The sequence below is a fragment of the Rhinolophus sinicus genome, chromosome 5 (genome assembly GCF_057876585.1).
Source record: "Rhinolophus sinicus isolate RSI-liver-muscle chromosome 5, RSI-T2T, whole genome shotgun sequence".
NCBI classification, from domain to species: Eukaryota; Metazoa; Chordata; class Mammalia; order Chiroptera; family Rhinolophidae; genus Rhinolophus; species Rhinolophus sinicus.
In genome coordinates, this window is record NC_142505.1 from 41,910,146 (window position 1) to 41,924,558 (window position 14,413).

At 41.8% G+C, this 14,413-nt stretch overlaps 1 protein-coding gene and 1 pseudogene across 7 annotated transcripts in view; one reads left to right on the top strand and one right to left on the bottom strand.

The window, feature by feature from the left end:
• TAMM41 (TAM41 mitochondrial translocator assembly and maintenance homolog) overlaps positions 1–14,413 on the top strand; it is an 82,286-nt gene that overhangs the window by 14,927 nt on the left and 52,946 nt on the right. For 6 of the 7 annotated variants that reach the window (XR_016021298.1, XR_016021299.1, XR_016021301.1 and 3 more), the window contains exon 5: positions 7,629–7,774. The exons of the other annotated variant lie outside the window; for it this stretch is intronic. Coding sequence is in view for 2 of the 6 variants with exons in the window: in XM_019732683.3 (XP_019588242.2) it covers positions 7,629–7,774 (146 nt within the window). In the remaining 4 variants the exon portion in view is untranslated. The remainder of the gene's footprint in view (positions 1–7,628; positions 7,775–14,413) is intronic. 7 annotated transcript variants of the gene reach the window in all.
• Positions 10,298–11,867, bottom strand: LOC141567191 (proteasome activator complex subunit 2 pseudogene; annotated as a pseudogene).

A 14,413-nucleotide genomic window follows, 5' to 3' on the forward strand; every position in this document is an offset into this window, starting at 1 on the left:
TATCATCCTGTTTACTTCTTTTGTAATATTTATTAAGGGCTGCTGTATAGCTGCTCTATACCAGACACAGGTAGGTAGGTAATTTATTTCACCATTAAAGCCTCATACAACAGCCTTATTTGTTTAACAAATAGTTATTGTGTACCTTCTAGTGCCACACAGTATGCTAGGCCCTACGTGCACACTAGTGAGCATGACATCATGAAACGTCTCACTGGAGTTTATGTCTTTTTAGGGAGAGACAGATAATAAGGGAGCAGTAAGTTGATTTCAGATAGTAGTTAAATGCTATGAAGAGAAGAAAATAAATCAGGAAGAGGGTAGGGTTGTCTTTGCAATGGATCGTCAGGGAAGGCTCTCTGAGCTGGTGACATCCGAGCTGAGATCTGAATAGCGATAAAGAGCAGCCCTGAGCTGTTTGGGGAAGGGCAGTCAGAGAGAGGGAGTTGCTTCCCAAGAGCCAGGTTTCAAACCTTGGTGTGTCTGAGTCCAGCCTTCTCAACCTGCAGTCGCTCCCATTTCTCAGCTAGTCTCCTCTTGTTTTCTTGCCATTACATTATTTATTGCTTAACCCAGATTTGGATCTGAGGATTTGGCTTCGCATCCTACATTACTCATTTCAGTGAGGTTGGCTTCTTCTTGCTGCAAAACTTAGGACACAATACTTGGCAAATCCTCTCCAGAGGGAACTGGTTACAACGCTATGCAGTCCCTAGCTTATGTATGAGACATTTTCCAAAAAGTCGTCCATAAGCCAACTGTTTAGTAATGGGAACATATTTTCCCATTGAAACAACATTAATGTGATGGTAGTTCTAAGTCAGGACACGGTATAATTAATGGTTACCTGGTCTACAATATGGTGGAATTAGATGAGAATAGTGAGCTTAGGGAAGGATCCAGGCCCTGCAGGTAGTATCTCTCATAGGTATGAGAATTGCCCCAGGCGATGTGTTGAAAGGCAAGCTTTCCTCCTGTCTTTCCTAGGCTGCCGAGAACCCTTTATCCTTGAACTAATTGGTTTCTATCCCTTTGGCAAACCACTCAACCTCCCAAGCCCTCAGAATATTCCAAACTTGAAACTACCCACCAGTCTCTATTTACAATTTTGATTCTTGTTTTCCACCTGTTTCTAGTTAGAGATAATACGTTGGCCCTACCCTATGAAGTTCAATGTTTCTCCCTGGAGGGGTTAGACAGAAAACAGTGTTTCTCCATGTTACTGGTCAAGTTCCCGCCAGTAATTGCTGACAGAGACAAGATGTGTTAGTATTACTAGTAGTAAGAATAGCCCTTACATTTAATATAGTATTTAAGGATCACTTTGACTGCCTTGGGGTCAGTATTTATGGCGTTACTGTGGTAAATGATGGTGAGAAAGGAGTAGGTGGAAGGTGAGCCTGTGAAATTGTGGAGGACAAAGCTTTCTAATTCTTCAGTCATTCTTAGAAGTCAGCATTTAAGTGAATAGAAAAGGAAAACCAAATAAACTTTAAAGGTTTCCCTTGAACTTTCTTATGTAAGTACAAACTATTAAAATGACTAATATTAGGTAATGATCCTGCCTTAACATTTATCAAGTGAATCAGCATTTCATACCTTATAAAGAATTGAAGATAAATTTTTGCTCGAAGGAACTTCACACTAATAATCATATGCAGTCATAGTGAGTCAGTTCTGGACTTACAAAGCAACACGTGTGAAAAAGGCATGGAGGGTGTGAAGGAACATGGCTCGTTCAGGGGAGAAGGAGTCGATTGATGTGACGGAAGTGCCAGGCTGTGCCAGGCGAAGATGGCATTTAGTATTCTGTGCCAGGAATGACTCTCAATACTTATTAGAATTTCTTTTTTAATTGGGTACCTCTTATGTGCCAGGCACTATTCTTTTTTTCTTTTTCTTTTTTACCTTTTATTTATTTTAAGTATGTTTTTCCAGGGCCCATCAGCTCCAAGTCAAGTAGTTGTTTCAATCTAGTTGTGGAGGGCACAGCTCACAGTGGCCCATGTGGGGATCGAACCGGCAACCTTGTTGTTAAGAGTACCGCGCTCTAACCAACTGAGCCAACCAACCACCCCTAGAACCCTCTCTCTTAACCTTTCACTGTTGTACAAAGGTTCTGTCATGGCGAGTATCATTACTTGTTCACACCTGGGACACTCTTCCCCCAGGGATCTGTGTGACTCACCCTCCACTCCCTGTCATCGTTCTCTGCTTGTGTTTTCTTCGTAGCACTTTTCTACCAACTGAAATACTGTTTATTTTATTTGTTTATAGATTTGTTTGTCTTTGGTCTGTGTTTCACCACTAGAATGCAGAAGGCAGAGATGTTTGTCTTGTTTTGCTCACTCTACCCAAGTGCTTACAATAATACCTGACCCTTACTAGGTACTCAGTAAATAATGAATGAATAAATGAATGAATGAATGAATGGACGGTTGTGATATTGGTTCCTCCCTGAACTGGTATCATAAACCTGATTCCTCCTCATCTCTCCCCACACCCATTCATTTTGTGTTCTATAAAGTGTGTAAAAGAAAAAGTGATTCAAATTTATATCACTAAGTACATCAGCTATTTATTCTTCTCTCATTCTCTTCTACATGTGAGTTAGGACAATATGGGGTCTTCTGCAGCCATGGAGATATTTTTGAGGATGCATTTTGAATGGTGCATTAAACTGCCTCGTAGAAATACTGCCTTAGTCATCTTTGTTTAAATAAGTATTATTTTGTCCACACACATACAAAAGAATGAGGTTGAACCCCTAACTTACACCACACACAAAATTAACTCAGAATGGATTATGTATGTAAGAGCTAAATAAATGTAAGAGCTAAAACTATAAAACTCTTAGAACTAAGAGTGACTTTGGGTTAAGCAGTGGTTTTATAGATACACGCTAAAAGCATAAACAACAAAAGAAGATATAGATACATGGGACTATATAAAAGTGAAGTTTTGTGCAGCAAACAATACCATCAAGAAAGTGAAAAGGCAACCAACAAAATGGATTTATAAAAGGCTTACAAATCATATATCTGATCCTAAGGAACTAATATCCAGAATATATAAAGAATTCTTAGAATGCAGTAAAAAGACAAATAACCCAGTATAGCACTAGGCAAAGGATTTAATAGACATTTTTCAAAGAGTATACAAATTGCACATAGCACATGAAAAGGTGCCCAATATCATAAGTCATTAGGAAAATGCCAATCAAAACCACAGAGACACCACTTCACACCCACTACAATGGCTATAATAAAAAAGACAGACGAGAACAAGTGTTGACGAGGATGTGGAGAAATTGAAACCCTCATACACTGCTGGTGGGATTGTAAAATGGTGCAGCTGCTTTGGAAAAACAGTCTGTCAGTTTCTCAGAATATTAAACACTGAGTTACCATATGGCCCAGCAGTATCTACCCAGGAGAAATGAGGACATATCCACACAAAAACTCGTGCACAAATGTTCATAGCAGCACTATTCATAATAGCCTAAAAGTAGAAACAACCCAAATGTCCATCAACTGAGGAATGGATAAATAAAATGTGGTACACCCATCCAGCGGAATATTATTTAGCCATAAACAGAAATAAGTACCAAGACATGCTACAGCATGATGATGTTTGAAAACATTTGCTGTCATAAAGACCATATGTTATACAATTTCAGTTATATAAAAAGTCCAGAGTAGGCAAATCTATAGACAGAAAGTAGGTTAGTCTTTGCCTTGGTGCTGGGAGTGAAAGGCTGGAGGGGATGGAGAGTGACTGCTCGTGGATACAGCGTTTCTTTTAGGGGGACCAAAGTTTTCTAAAGTTAGATGGGCGCATAACTCTAAACATACTAAAAAAAAAACATTGAATTGTATACTTTACGTGAGTGAATTGTATGGTATAGGAATTATATCTCAAATAAAGTTGTTAAGAATCAGTATTATTTTGCCGTTATCAACCTCCAGTTTGGGCTACTGTTCTTAACTATACATAAGAAATACTCCCTCTGTACTCTGCGCTGAAGGTCTGTTTTCATGTCACTTGCTGTCTGAGGTAGGGCATATCACATATCTTTATATCACCAATGTCTAGCACAGGTCCTGGTACTTAATAGCCACCCAAATATTCATTGAACTGAAATGACAGCAGCATTGCAATTAGTTTAAGAGGGGAAAGTTAGCCAGTCTTTATCTTCAAAGACTCGGGGCGAAGCATTGGTGGTTCAGTGGTAGAATTTTTGCCTGCCAAGAGTCGGGGCTTCCCCTACCCTCTGCCCTTTGGTATATATATCTCACAACAGCAATATCTGCTTTACTATTTAGGAAGCATTCTCAGATACATTCATCCATTTAAATGTAAAAGCAACCTGTAAGGGTAATAGGATTGTTACAGCCATTTTACAGAGAAGGAAACCGACTCAGAAAGGTTCACCTCCAGTCACCCTGGGACACTGCTGGCCTTGAAACTCACAGCCTTTCTTTCCACTGCGCTTCGCAGCCCCTCAGCTCCCGACATGCATAGTGAAGTCCCTGACCACTGGTGGCATGCCAGGATCACAGAGCAGGCCAGTACAGGTGGTTTATAAGCCTCTGAGTTTGTCTCATTTCAGAGTCAAAGAGAAATTAATCCTTTTGATTACCCATTATATTAGATTGGCAGTTTTCGGCTTGCGCAGTCGAGTTAAACCCATCATTCGAGGCATAAAATAAAAGTCAGCAGTTTTTCTCAATCCTTGTGTTTTGTTGCAAACATCTCTGGAGTAAGAAAAATTAATCCTTATGATCAGATGCTGATTCATTCATGCTGGGCCCACGATTTTATTTATTCTGTTCTGAAGGAATGGGTAATAAGCCCATTTGCTTGCTGTTTCCTGTGGCTAAGCTAGTTCTGCTACACAGCAGTTGGAGAAATTCAATTCAGCATATATTTACTTACACGTCTGGATGTGCCTTCTGTGTACCAGGCAGTACAGAGGAGCTAGGGAGACAGAGATGAGTAAGGCCCAGGCCTTGCTCTCAGAGGGTCCATGGTATTCTAGGTCCTACAATCATGGCGTGCAGTTATTCTTTGGGGAAGATTGGATTAGTTTGCTTTTACATTTTGGTAACATACAGTCCCTCTCTCAGAATGTTGCTATCTAAAGTATAAGAACTTTTTGTTTGTTGAATGCACAGAAAGAAGAAATGACGCAAATGTTTAGAACTCAACAGTGATACAAACTGATCTTTCATTCCAGGGCTGGCCATGTTAGAGTCAGAGTTTGATGACAGTTCATCCTTTTAAAGATTAATAAAATCCATTCATAGGCTCTAAATAAAAGCATAAGGATTTGCACAGTTTTAATCCAGCTGTCTCGCCACTTACGTTTGCCAAGTCATCACATCTCTGCGTCCTGTGAATGTATTTTAAAATGCTAGAAGTGATATGCCCACGTGACAGAAGTGAGGGAAATGGAGGAAAATCATAGAGTAAAACTAGTCACCACAAATGTCACTACCCTGACACTGAGAGGCTGCTGGACCTTGGGCAAGTTACCTTTGCACCTCAGTCTCCTTATATGTAAAATCGGGAATAATTAGTACCTTCTTCATGAGGCTTTGCCAGGAATAAATGAGATAGCAAATGTAAAGTACACACACACACACACACACACACACACACAGAAGATTGTTTTATTAGAGCAAAAACAACCATTTTCGTATAGTCCCTTTGTCTTGTTTTTCCTGTTGTTTTTTTAATAAAGTTGTTTTCTTGTACTTTTGTATCCCAGTTTCTTACTGCCCATTGTTATGTGATCATTTTCCATCCTGCTGTGTGTGATTACTGCACACTGTTCTGTGGTAGGGTGTGGGTGTACCATTAGAGCCTATCCATGCCCCTGGTGAACACTTGGATTGCTTCCAGTTCAGTGTTATAAATAGTACTTACGTGAAGAGTTGTTGTATGCAGGTTACTTCATCTCTGTGTCTTTGTTCCCCTGATGCTAAATGGGGTTAAAATAGTATCTATCTGAGAGGATGGCTGTGTGGGTTAAGTGAGGTAACCCAGCAAAGCACTTGGAACAGTGCCTTGCGGTACCAGATGCTCAGTAAACATGTCCGCTTAACCTCTGTTTGGATTTATTTCTTTAGGCTCACTCTCCAGAGATGGGGTTTCTTCATTCACTGTTTTCCAGAAGGATTTTAGCCGTTCATGATGTCAATAGCATTATGTGAAAAGACCGATTTCTGTATACCCTCACTAGCAGACATCCCAGAGTGTAACTCTCTTTCCCTTTAAATCAATAGTGAAAAATAAATTCATTCATATTTGGACAGCTTGGTATGACCTGAACTCATTTCTGCTCATTGCCCTAAACAGTCAGATCTCATGTCACAAAGGTTGAGTTCTAGAAGCTATTTGTAAGTGTCTTTCCCTGGAGCTTTCAGTCCCCAGCTGCTGTCCACCAAAGTGTAGCAAAAGGTGATCCTTGGAAGCTAAAAACCCAGCGTATTTTATTCCTTATTGAAGTACATACTCTTGGGTATCTTTTTATTTTTTTCTGAGACAAACTAACAGTTTGCGCCCCCACCCCCCATGAGAAAAGAAATCAAGGGTAACCACGTGTCCTGGTTTCCCTAGTTTGTACTTGTCCTGGTGTAATTATTCATAGTGCCCCCTCCACTCTCAAAAGTGACCTTGTTTGGCTGATAAATTATATTGTCACCTCGTCCCATCGGATTCCTCAGCAGCCAGGTTATCTTGCCTGCATGTGCCACCACACTGCTCCCCTAGACGATTTTCTGTCCAACAAAGGATTCAGCCACATTGCTTGCCCCAAGCTTGTCCTGGGAGGTGCTCACATGTGCCCAGCCCATTTTGAATTAACATTAACCCAATAGGCATTCACTCAAGTTTTCCCATTTTATCACTTTTTCCCCCATATCTTGCAGGTAGATAATTGTCAATGGCATAGGCAGGGCAGGGCATGTTAAATTTGTTTCAAAAGTTGCTCTTTGTCCTTCAGAATTATTTATTTTGCATCTCAACTCATCCCCATTTCTCACCACTTACAATTTTGAAAATTAGATCTGCTTTCAAGTTCATCTTAAATGTAAACAAGATATTAGGACTTTTAACACTCACTGCTCTTGCCCTTATCAGATATAATAAGGTTGTTTATATTCATAATGCACCTCAAACGCCCTCATGCAAACATGGCAGATAGGTCTAAGCTGAGTAGTAGCAGGAAGGACACAGCTAAGGTGACACACACAACTCCCATCTCCTTGCTTGGTCACAGGCAGAGTTTCATTCACAAGATGAAAGTTTGTAAGTACAGAAGATTCTGCATTGGGAAAGTGAAAACAAATTAGCTTCTCAATGATGATTACCTTTTGCACTTAGGTAGCTGTATTTTAACTGTCATAAAGGGCTTTATGATCTGAAAGGCTCTCTTTTTCCCCAAACAAGTGTCTGCCTTCCTTGGGTAATGTGTTCACAGTTTTGAGGAAGGAAAGAAAATGTTTTGAACGCGGGATGCTGCCATCTTGAACTAGTGCAGGATCCACGTGGGGCTGCAGCTCGCAGGACTTCAGATTGTGGATTATCAATGGAAAATTTGTGTTTCCGTTTGTTTTAACCAGGCGACTTTCGGATGGTGGTTGGAGAGGATAAGACAAAAGTGTTGAATATTGTAAAGCCCAACATAGTCCACTTTCGTGAGCTCTATGGCAACATACTACAGGAGAATCCCCAAGTGGTGTATAAAATCCAGCAAGGCAGACTGGAGGTAACTCTATGTGGAAAATAACTTCTGTTGTTTCTAAGGCAGGTGCTATTTTAAGGGTAAAAGTAAGGGTTAAATCAGTATGACTAGTGTGGTAACATTTATAATTTTAAAAGTAAGTTTTATATGTAACCATGTTCTTCTTTATAATTGGAATAATGCTAAAAGGTAACACAAGAGACTAGTAGTAAGAGGCCACCTTTGGAGGGGAACCAGGGGCTGACTGACGGGAGCCCGGCTGTCTTCACCATGTATATCTCTTTTGCCATTTGAAGTTCTTACTATGCATATTAATTACCAATCAAAAACAAGTGAAAATAAACTCTCAGATTACCTTCTCTCCACCCCCAATCCCATTTGCCTCCCCAGAGGGAACCTTTCTGACAGTTTGGCATTTATTCTTCCAGGTCCTTTTGCATGCACATGGATGAAGCACTTTGGTCTTTTTTTGTTTGCTTTTATTTTACATAAATGGACTCATATTATTCTGAAGCTTTCTCCCCCCACTTGTTATGTTTATTATGTCTTGGAACTCTCCTTTTGATGCGTCAAATAAAACCTTTCAAGGAACTTTTTAAAATAATATTAAGAATTTGAAAAGTAAGTATTAAAGAACTTTTCCTTGGAATAAAATAATTTGGATGTAATATTTTTTTAAGCTATAGAAACCACAGTTTTTTATCTTTAGTGTAAAGAATACTGTGTGTTACTTTTTTTTTCCTTTTTTTTATTGGGGAATATTGGGGAACAGTGTGTTTCTCCAGGGCCCATCAGCTCCAAGTCGTCGTCCTTCAGTCTAGTTGTGGAGGGTGCAGCTCAGCTCCAAGTCCAGTCGCCGTTTCCAATCTTTAGTTGCAGGGGGCACAGCCCACCATCCCATGTGGGAATTGAACTGGCAACCTTGTTGTTAAGAGCTCAGTCCTCTAACCAACTGAGCCATCTGGGCACCCCCATATGTTACTTTTTTTACGCTCTTCTTCTTCCAAATGATAGGGGAAAGTAATATATTGAATAAACATTAATGGAATTTGTAGAACTGAAAGGGAATTTTAAAAAATAGGAATTATTTTAAACATAGGAAAGAATGAAAAGTAATATGAAGTGCCCAGGATACCCACCACTCCATTGAGCAGATTTTGCCGGGTTTGCTTCAGATTGAGGTTTTTGTTTTTAATTTTCACTTTTCTGAAAGTAAGTCTGCACATGGTTTAAAAACCAAATGGTATCTCAAGGTTTGTAACAAAATGTAGCAGTTCCCTGCTATACACCTTCCTATAGCTCAGTGCGACTTCCTAGAGGCAACTGCTCTCATCTCATTAGCTGATTCTTCGGATGTTTGCCTCCATAATTCTAAATAATGTGACTTGACTGTCATTTCTTGATTTCTTTCAATTTCATACTTTATTTTTGTCATCTGCCTGTGAAAGATGATGAAGATATTTTACTTATGCCACCCTCATCAACACACACACACACACACACACACACACTCACTCACCCCTTCCACCTAACTCCTTCTTGCTCCACATACAGTATAGTTATTTCCTAATTTTTGGTTAAGTTAATATTCAGTATTTACTTTATTATGACAACTTACTTTTTCTTCATTGCTGAGATATACTACTATGAAATTTCTTTTCCTATACAATTTTGGTTTTCTTGGAGTTAATAATTGTCTCATTTTTTTTCACTTGCTGGGTTTTCTTCATACCTGTGTCACTAGTTCATCCTCATATTCTCTTAATAATTCTGTGAAACTTTTCCCATTATCGACAAACACATCAGGTATTTTCTGTTTCTTGTTTTTTTTGGAGACATTCTTCATGGAGCCCTGTGTCTCCCAGTCCTTTCTGGACTGGTTGTTTTGTAGGCTTGCTACACAGTCATTCTCCTTCTTTTCATTATCAGCCTGAGAATTTTTTTACCTCTCTCTTTCACTAGGTTTTATTTTCTGGATCTTTCACCTTCTTCTTTCATGGTTACACTTTAATTTCAATGAAGTATACCTTCCTAACGTAAGTTGTGAGGGAGGTAGATATTTTAAGACCATGTACACCTGAAAATTCTACCCTTGCACTAATTGATATTTTGGGCTAGATATCAAGTTCTAGGCTGGAAATAATTTTCTCTTAGAATTTTAAAGTCATAGCTTCATTTCTTCTAGTTTCTAGTGTTGCATTAAAAAGTCCAATGACATTCAGGTTCTTATCCTTTGGATGTGAACTTTTTATCTCTCTGACAGAGTTTAAGATCTTCTCCTTTTCCCAGAATCCTTACGTGATGATTTGCCTTTGTCATTGTATATGTTTATTTTTCGTTCATTATTCTGGCACTTCATGAGCCTTTTTGGTCTGGAAATTAATGACCTTCAATTCTAAGAAATTTTCTTTTATTATTTCTGCAATAATTTCTTCATATCCACTTTCTTAGTTTGTTCTTTCTGAAATCCCTGCTAGTTGGTTGTTGACCTCCTGGTTTGATCTTTTTTTTTTTTTTTTTTCTTGTTTTTTGGGGGTTTCTTTTTTTCTGCTTTCAAGAATAATTTTTAAAATTGACCTTCTGACACTTCCATTGATTAATTTTTTTCCATACATAGTATAGGTCATTTATTTCCCTTTTAGCCCTGGGCTCAGTACATAGATAGCTTCTCTTCACCCTTTGGGTTGACAGTTTTCTGCAGGTTGCTGCTGCTGATGATAGGATAAAGCTCAGCACAGAAGGCCCTCAGGTCCAACACCGTGGCCCTGAGCTGCCCAGGGGCCGCCTCATCTTGCTTGTGCACTCGGTAACCCATTACATGGGTCTCCTTAGAGGCTTGGCCACAGCCTCCCCGCGTTCTGACAAGTGCTTGGAAATGGTTGTCTGGACGGCTTCTCCTTTGGTTCTGACTGCCTTGAGTCTCTCCAGCACCGTCTCCTGGATTGCCACCCCAAAGTCACACCCACCCTCAATCGTGGGGATCAGGTGCTGGATCCCTGTCATCACCAGAATGCATTTTCCTTTGAGAATCCCGACTCTGGCTTACCTCGGGCAAGCAGGGCCAGGACCTTCTCATTCCGAGGAAGAAGGCTGTATTTAGGGACTTCTTCTCTTGCTTATCTGTTTCCATCTCATCATTCTTGGGTGGTGGTGGGTGGTGTCTGGAGTGGGGATGTCTGTCCAGTGGGGCCTGGGAGAGGTCAGGTCAGCCACGTTGAGGGAGTCCTCTCGTGAGAGCTGATTCAGGTGTATGACTCTCTGTGGCAAGACTCTGTGGAGGAATTCCTCAGCCTCCTGGAAGAGATTTTGCCAGGAGACGTCCACCTGTTTGCCGGCCTCCCTGTGACCCTGCAAGGCTTGGCCGTGCTGCACCAGTTGCTAGATATTCCGTCTCCTGGTTCGCCGCCTGGCTGGTATTTTAATTTTCTCTGAATTTTCTTTTTTATCACATTCTATTCTGTTTTATGAATACATTATCTTTTCTTATCTCTTCAAAGATTTTTACTATGATTTTTGAATTTTTTTCTTTCTCTTACATCGTCTGTTTCTCTTTGCTCCTTTTTCAGTTGATTCATTCTCATCTGTAATGTTAGAGGCTTTCCCCAAGTGCTTGGATGTTCTTCGTGGCCTGTTTTTAAAGAGCAGTACATTTTTTAAAACTGCAGACCAGAAGTTCTTTGTGAATGACAGGGCTTGTCAGCTGGTGAGGGTCACCATAGGATTAAGGGGCAAGGACTTAGCTATTTTATTGGAGGACCCCGACTGCCAGTATGTGTAGACTTTCTCCAGCGAGACATCGTCTACTCTCTGGTTAGAGGATAGAGAAGAAGAATGTGCCTAGCTGCCAACGTTCTAGAAACTGAGCAAGGGAAAAGGGCAAGACATTTCCTTTAACGATGAAGGTAAACTTATCCAAATTCCTCACTGTAGCCTGTGAAAGCCTGCATGGTGTGGGTTCTGAGTGGTTTCTCATCCTGGGGAAACTTACAAGGATAAGATTAGTAGGCCGAGCTGCAGTTCCAGCACACATCTGGTCTTGCGGCTGCAACTGATCCCCATCTAGTACTGATTCCTCCTCTAGTTCCCTTTCTAAAGTCCCCTCACCGTCACCCAGCATTGCTGCTGGTCTAGATGAGGTGGCTCAGACCCTCCTCCCAGAGGTCGGTGCCTCAGGTGTTCTTCAGTGTTCTGTCATAGGGTTTTTTAACAGTGACACTGTTGGCATCTTCAGCTGGATAATTCTTTGTTTTGGGGGCGCCCGTCTTGAGAACTGCTTCACCAGGCTGGCAGCTTTGGTGCAGTACGTGGTAGGAACAGTGGAGTCACGCTGTTGTGCCCATTTCTGCACGCCTGTGCCTCTTTTGCTCTAAAGTGGATTCCCTCAGTGAGGTTGCATGGTACAACCATATCACACAACAAAACATTCCATAAACCCTCAGCAGTGGTACTGGTGAGGTCCTGTGGGCAGGAAAGGCAGACTCATGCTCGGAACATGTGTCACTTCCAGTCAAGATGAATTGCTGCCCCTTCCCAGGTAGAAAGGGTCCAATGTAGTCAACTGCCCACCAAGTGGCTGGTGAGTCTCAAGAGATGATCCTGTGTCAGGATCGTAGCGCTGGCCTTGTTACTGTCAGGATAGACTCAGCAGCAGCAGTAGCGGAGTCAGCCGTGGTGAGTAGAGCCCATGATATTGGGCCTAAGCAGAGCCTCTGTCCACGCCACCAAGCCTGCCCCTTCTACGAGCCATTGTACCAACACTAAGATGACAGCGGCTGTTGAATCAACTGGCTAGATTGTTATTTTTGGTGGTTGTTGCTGCTTCTGTTGCTCTTATGGACTTACCATACAACACAAAGATCTTCATACTTCGTGCCTACTCCCATAGGTCCATCCAGAGGCCTCTTCCCCCAAATTCTTTGTCTTCAGTCTTCCAGCCTTTTTTCTTTCAGACTCCTAACTAACCAAAGAACCGTTCTTCACTCCCCTTGAGTCTTTGAATATTCTTACCTTGGGCCACTTTTCCTATGTAAAGTGGATGACCAGGTATATCGTCTGAAGCAGACTCATTGGGAGGATTTCCCCTCATTGATGTCTTTCAAGGCTATCCCCGAGTGAGGCTATAGTGCATCATTTTCAGGTTGTACGTACTGTACTAAGTCAAATCATCTATGAAGCAAGTCCGTCCTTTATCTTCTTCAAAAGCCAGTCACGAGGGAGCCTTCATGTGGCCATATGTGTGAGCCAATGGGGAAGCAGAACAGTATGCGATGCTGCAATAGCACAGTGGATGTTATGGGGTCTGGGTTTCCTGCTTGTGCAGCTTGCTTGTGCCCTCTGGCCTTGCCCCTTCTAATGCTAGTGTACCTCTTCCGTCTTACAGCGGATCACTGTTTAGCCTGCCTGCCTTTATGACTTGGGGAATCTGACAGATCCCAGCTCATGACGGGCAGTTGTTGATGCATGGTCGTTTGATGTCGCACTATTAGAAGCCCCATCTCTATCAGGGTCTGGTATCTGGGAGCTGATTTCACCTGGTGTGTGGTTCTTCCCTGTAGATGGCATGACCTTGCTCCAGAACCCTAGCAGTCAACCTTGTCAGTGTCCTACTCGGAGCCCACCATAAGCTTCCCATGGCTGCTTTTCACACTGAAGTTACCTTAGTACCGTGGAGTGTACAAGGCGTGTGGCCCACGTGGCAGAGCTGTTTACACTGCTGCTTGGGCTGTTGCAGAGCTCTTATCTGGTCTGGGCCCCTCGCAAACCTGGCATCTTTTTAAATCACGTGGTAAATGGGTCTGAGCATTATTCCCAAGTGGAATACGCTGCTTCCAGAACCTGAGGAGGCCTACCAGGCATTGTGCTTCTTTCTAAGTGGTGAGAGGTGCAAGATGCAATAAATTGACCTTTACTTTCGAGAGGACGTCCCAGCATGCTCCAGGCCACTTGACCCCTAAAAACGTCACTGCTGTAGTAGCCCTGAAACTTCATAGAGTTACTCTTCTACCCTCTGGAGTGCGCATAGCTACCAAGGCCTCCAATGTACTTGCCCCTATTGCTCAGCAGGTGACAGTAGCAACATATCACTGATGTAGTGGGCCAGCATGAGATTGTACAGAATGTCCAAGTAGTCTGGCTTCCTTTGCAAATCTTAAGACAGAGGATGAGAGAGTTAATATAGCCCTGAGGCAAACCATAGGTATACCTTTGTCTGTCCCATATGACTGTGAGCTGCTTCTGATTCTCTTTCTTAATGGGAATGGAAAATAATGCACTTGCCAGGTCTGTGGCCCTATCCAGATACCTGCAATTCTGTTGCTCTGCTCTAGCAGGTGTACCATCCCTGGCACAGCAGATGCAATAGGGGCTTCTACTTGGTTGAGTTTGTGGTGGTCTACTGCAGTCTGCAGTCTACTGTTGTCTACAGAATCCATTTGGGTGTTGTGAGGGCCCGGGAGCTATGATACAGACTCTCAACCTTTGTATTAGTCAGGGCTCTCCAGAGAAACAGACCCAATAGGAATGGGAGGGGGAGGGGGAGAGATTGATTGATTGATTGATTTTAAGGAATTAGCTCACAGGATTTTGGGGGTTGGCAAGTTTGAAATTTTCAGGGCAAACTGGTAAGCAGGAGACCCAGGGAGGAGTATGTTGTAGTCTTGAGTC